At 51.6% G+C, this 5,936-nt stretch overlaps 1 protein-coding gene across 1 annotated transcript; it reads left to right on the forward strand.

The window, feature by feature from the left end:
- Positions 1-411: 411 nt before the first annotated feature.
- On the forward strand, positions 412-1,911 carry KCNA2 (potassium voltage-gated channel subfamily A member 2; the record flags this gene model as incomplete). Its single annotated transcript, XM_080800711.1, has 1 exon — positions 412-1,911. The coding sequence occupies one exon, from the start codon at positions 412-414 to the stop codon at positions 1,909-1,911; it is 1,500 nt and encodes a 499-aa protein (XP_080656837.1).
- Between the last annotated feature and the right edge of the window lie 4,025 nt (positions 1,912-5,936).

The following is a 5,936-nucleotide window of genomic DNA, read 5'->3' on the forward strand; positions in this document are numbered from 1 at the left end:
AGGGCAGGGCCATCTGGAACTTTCTAGAGAGACTGGCACCTGCTTGCCTCTGATCCCCAGTCAGGTTTAAGGTGAAAGTAAGTTTTTTTTGTTTTGTTTTGGTTTGGTTTGGTTTGGTTTTGGTGGTGGTGGTGGTGGTGGTGATGCTTCTGGGCTCTTGGCTCAAAGATAGGAGACAAGGAGCAGCAACGCAGGTCAGGCTGCCGGTGGGGAGGGGTCTCATGCCCTTAACTGCCTATGTCTTTCAGCCAAGGGAGGCTGTCTCTCTGGTCCTCAGAGAGCCCTTGGGGCTCTCCTGCAGGAATCCAGGCCAATGCTTCTGTGTTTCCTGGGGCCGTAAGCAGCACCCTGAGTTCCCTGCTGCCGGGCAGCTGGAAGGCATAGTGTGAGGCCCTTCTCTCAGCCCCCATTATGACAGTGGCCACCGGAGAGCCAGCGGACGAGGCCGCCGCCCTCCCCGGGCACCCGCAGGACACCTACGACCCCGAAGCCGACCACGAGTGCTGTGAGAGGGTGGTCATCAACATCTCGGGGCTGCGCTTTGAGACCCAGCTCAAGACCTTAGCCCAGTTTCCAGAGACCCTCTTAGGGGACCCAAAGAAGCGGATGAGGTACTTTGACCCCCTCCGAAATGAGTACTTTTTCGACCGGAACCGGCCCAGCTTTGACGCCATTTTGTACTATTACCAGTCGGGGGGCCGCTTGAGAAGGCCCGTGAATGTGCCCTTGGACATCTTCTCTGAAGAAATTCGGTTTTATGAGCTAGGAGAAGAAGCGATGGAGATGTTTCGGGAAGATGAAGGCTACATCAAGGAGGAAGAGCGTCCTCTGCCCGAAAATGAGTTTCAGAGGCAGGTGTGGCTTCTCTTTGAATACCCAGAGAGCTCGGGGCCTGCTAGGATTATAGCTATCGTATCCGTCATGGTCATTCTGATCTCCATCGTCAGCTTCTGCCTGGAGACCCTGCCCATCTTCCGGGATGAGAACGAGGACATGCATGGGAGCGGGATGACCTTCCACACTTACTCCAACAGCACCATCGGGTACCAGCAGTCAACCTCCTTCACCGACCCTTTCTTCATTGTCGAGACTCTTTGCATCATCTGGTTCTCGTTCGAATTCTTGGTGCGGTTCTTTGCCTGCCCCAGCAAAGCCGGCTTCTTCACCAACATCATGAACATCATTGACATTGTGGCCATCATCCCCTACTTCATCACCCTGGGGACGGAGCTGGCCGAGAAGCCAGAGGACGCCCAGCAAGGCCAGCAGGCCATGTCGCTGGCCATCCTCCGTGTCATCCGGTTGGTAAGAGTCTTTAGGATTTTCAAGTTGTCTCGACACTCCAAAGGTCTCCAGATTCTAGGGCAGACCCTCAAGGCCAGCATGAGAGAATTGGGCCTCCTGATATTCTTCCTCTTCATCGGGGTCATCCTTTTCTCTAGTGCTGTCTATTTTGCAGAGGCCGATGAGCGAGAGTCCCAGTTCCCCAGCATCCCGGATGCCTTCTGGTGGGCAGTCGTCTCCATGACAACTGTAGGCTATGGAGACATGGTTCCAACTACCATTGGGGGAAAGATCGTGGGGTCCCTCTGTGCAATTGCAGGTGTGTTAACCATTGCCTTACCGGTCCCCGTCATAGTGTCCAACTTCAACTACTTCTACCACCGGGAGACAGAGGGAGAGGAGCAGGCTCAGTACCTGCAAGTGACAAGCTGTCCAAAGATCCCGTCCTCCCCTGACCTGAAGAAAAGTAGAAGTGCCTCTACCATTAGTAAGTCTGATTACATGGAGATCCAGGAGGGGGTCAACAACAGTAACGAGGACTTTAGAGAGGAAAACTTGAAAACGGCCAACTGCACTTTGGCTAATACAAACTATGTGAATATTACCAAAATGTTAACTGATGTCTGATCGAAACCTATTAACACACCCACAGCTCCATGGAACTCCTGCAGATACAGCATAAATAGCCTGCATTGTAGTCAGTGTGTTCTACAGTGTACATCTGGTTCTGCATGGGAAGCAGTAGTTGTGCAAGTGACTTTCGATCTTTTGATTTTTGATTTAGAACACAGAATATCTATCCCTGGCTTTCATGCAAATAAATCTTCATCACTGGCCTAGGGGTTTCCAAACAGGGGAGTCCCCAATGGAGCCAGAATTTCAGAAAGACACACTGGGGCCACCTCATAGTGGACACATAACCCGCCCCATCGGTGCCACCTTCCTTTCTGAATTAAATGCGCACACCCTCCCCTCCTCCCTGGGAGATGCACCCCACCCTCCCCAGCCTCTGGGGCCCCGAAACCCCTGGGCCCATAGGAGCCCCACCTCCCGCTTCACAGAGGAAAACCATGGTGGCTTAGCTTGAAAGCACAGGGAATTATTCAAAAGGTCATTTCCCATTTTTGCATTGAGAAGAACACGCAGGCCTGCCGTATTGGAATTAGACTCTCTGTGTCACGGGCTGGGGTTTGTGAATTGCACTTGCCAAGTAGATGCTTCGGAGGCTTGTGTTTCGTAACGGAAAATGCTGCATTTGGTTTTTCTCTGCAGTGTGGCTGTAAGGGAACCCCAGGGGGAGGGACAGTCGGGATGACCGAACATGAGTGGTCCAGTTGCACGCTGGCTCTCAGGCCGCTGGGGAGAAGCTAACCAACCCAGGGACCTCTCAGCTTCCTATCTCTCCATTTTTGCAGGCTTCAGGGTCACAAAACGTCTGACTCCCGCGTGCCGCTGGAGTTTGCAGACATCTGCTTTCCTCGCGCCGTGCCCGCGGTGCTGACCCCCGCAGTGCGATTACCAGTAATGAGCTAGAGCTGCATGGGTGTTTGTTGCATGAATCTCGATATTTAAACCACAGGAGATAACCTATTTTCTTAGTAGCCTACACAGTATTCCTATCTAGAGTATTAAGAGCCCTGGAGTGGCACTGAGCTAGGGGGTGTTTTGGTTGGTTTTGGTTTTCTCTCCCTCCCCCCGCCCCAATCAGAAGACAAAAAGCCCTCAGTCAGGAGAATAAAAAAGAGACTGTTTGGCATGGGGAACCCCAACTTCCGGCTCCCCAGCCCACCCCATCCCTGTTCTTCCACCTGGGGGCACAGACCTTTGCAAAGTCCAGAAAGGGGAGCAGGGGAAGCCACGCTCGGACACCTCACATCACCGCACCTTATGACTGAACCTAGTTATGGGGATGACTCTCTGGCTGACCCAGGCATCTGGGCCTGAGGACACGCGGATTTGAGGATCCAGTGTATATAAGCATATATTGAGTATCTCTCTCACGAGTTCCTCTACCTAGCTCGCTATAGAAGAAATTGCATTTGAACCTTGTATAAGCTTATGCAATATTTCTGACACAGGGCAACTTACGCATGTGTTTGACTATGTGCACTAGCGTATGTATGTATATGTACTACATGCATACATACATGTGTGTATATTATATACACGCATACATACCTGTGTGTATGTGTCATATACATGCATACATATGCGTGTGTGTGTATATGTGCACATATGCACACACATATATATATACATATATATATATATATATATATATATATATATATATATATATATATTCATTCTCTGGAGTTCAGGTTCAGGAGCAAATCCACTGCTTGGTGGGTTGGTTGTCTGAGAGGCCTAATGGGTTTACTTATCTCATCGATAAACCCACTGGGACTGGGTTTGCTGCCATCGCCTCAGACACTCCAGTCTTCATGGATTCCTAGATGTTAGAATTGTCTTTCTGCCCTCCACGTGCTGCAGCTTCAGTTCCCCGTGGCTGAAGCTTGTCTCACCCAGTGCACAAGGGCCTGTGGCCCCCACGGCTCCCACTGCCCTGGGCCACACTCGCCCCAGGCTTCTCTCTACAGCCCATCTTGTTAATCATCTCCTTTCTCATCTTCACCTGCCCTCTTTGGGTTTTCTTGGGTTTTTCTTGTCGTCTGGCTCTGCATCAGTCACTTTAACAGCCCTTTCCCTAAAGAGCCAGAATGGATCTCCTGCTTGGAACCAGGGACCCAGTGCCGCAGGTCTAGGCTTGAAGGGGGCTTCCTCGGGGCGGAAGCCTCGGAAGTCCTGGGCCAAGGGATGGAGATGCTAGGTGACCTACAAGCATCATTTCCATGGCCAGGCTCAAACACTCTCCCCATGGCACCGGCCAACAGAGCTGCTTAAAGAAACCCAAGGCTGGACAGAAAATCATTCCCCACCCTGGAACAGACTGAAAGGGAATGAGTGCTGTGTCGCCTGTGGGTGGAGTTCAGGCTGGCCCTGGAATGGGTTGAGGTGGGAATGCCGTCGCCTCCCAGATTGGGCTTCCGCTTCCCAAACACAGTGAGTTGTGTGCCTAGGCCGCCCAGCCTTGGCTCCAGCCCGAGCCTTACCGTTGGTTGTTTAGCACCTACAGTTACCTTGGGGGGTGGGGCACCAGCTCAGGGTGCTAGGCCCAGGGTGCTCATTAGTTCCTGGTCACCCACATCCCCAGGGATCTGCAGGACACCCCATGCCCAGTGTGAAGCCTCTGCGCTTCTCTTCCTCTCCTTCGCGGGAGGTGGTGCTGAATTTCCAAGACATGGGGTGGGAAGGGCACAGACCTTGGGCAACAGATGGTAAAACAACCTATACCCAAGGCCTGGGTCAGTGGGGAGATCTCTTATCCCTGTGGCCTTGACCTAGGATGATAAAATACCCACAGGTGCAGGCACAATGCCTGCATGCCCACTGCAAAATAGATACCCCATTGTCCCACACAAATACAAAACGAGCAACGCAAATGCACAGAGGCCAGTTAATGAAAAGGGCATGCACAGATTATACGTAACTACACTGGTGTCCAAAATATGCACACTCAGCACGGACCAAGAACATACTTACCAATACAGAACGGATCACAGAAGACCTACACACACCACATCCAAGGACACAACCACCACTCAGACGCAAAATGAATAAAAACCCCACAAACGCGATGGGTCTGTACATACAGTACAGCAAGGATTCTTTACATCGTTTCTGCCCACCAAGTACACACACATTCCATTTATACACACAATGCATTTACTCATTGGAGGCATACAACAACCCAGCACACACACCCAAACACATACACACACAGTTCACATGGAGTGTGCACCTACACTCAGATCGAGCACTCTGTCCCCAAAGCTATAAATCAGTCAGCACTAACAGAAGATGAGATTTCATCACCTTTCCCCAGTCTGCATCTGTACCCCCCCCAATAGGCTTCAAGAAGCCTCTTCTTCTACCCTCTTCTCTTTCTCCCACCTCCAAATTTCAGAGAGGTAACCCCTGAGGTTTAAAGCAAAAAGATGGGCTACCGCTGTTAAGCAGATCTCTGATTAAAACTGGGAATCTCATAGGACTTCTACTTAATCACTTTTCTCCCACCAGAAATGTGGGTGTGGAAGGACCTGGGACAGCCCGCGGCCTCTTAACCCATGCTCCTTGCCATGCCCTAGCCTTCAGAGCAAGCCCACATAGACAGCCCCCTAGCCCAGGCACCCCTTCTCCCATACCCTGGAATCTCTAGATTCAGCTCCATTCTCTCAAAAGCGGGGAAAGCTCAAGAAACTGTAAGGCCCTGAGCCCAAAACCAGGGTGAAGATGGCCCCAACATTCCGTCAGTCCTCAGACCTCACTGCCCTTCCATCCTCAATGGCTTTGTCAAGGGCAGGTCAGAGACCGTCAAGACCACATGTAGACTCATCTCTTCAAATGAGCCACCTTTCCTTGCATGGGACATCTCACTTGCTCTTGGGCATAAGCCCAGCGGAGTCAACTCCTGAGTCCCCTTTTTGGGGGCTCAATCCCAGCATGCCCCTCTCCTTTTCCGGGTCTCCAGCTGGATGCCCTCCCTCCCATCCAACTGCTGGGTCTTGAGGAAATGCGCGCTAATTCAGCTT

Source organism: Martes martes, assembly GCF_963455335.1.
Source record: "Martes martes genome assembly, chromosome: 4".
In the NCBI taxonomy this organism is placed as follows: Eukaryota; Metazoa; Chordata; class Mammalia; order Carnivora; family Mustelidae; genus Martes; species Martes martes.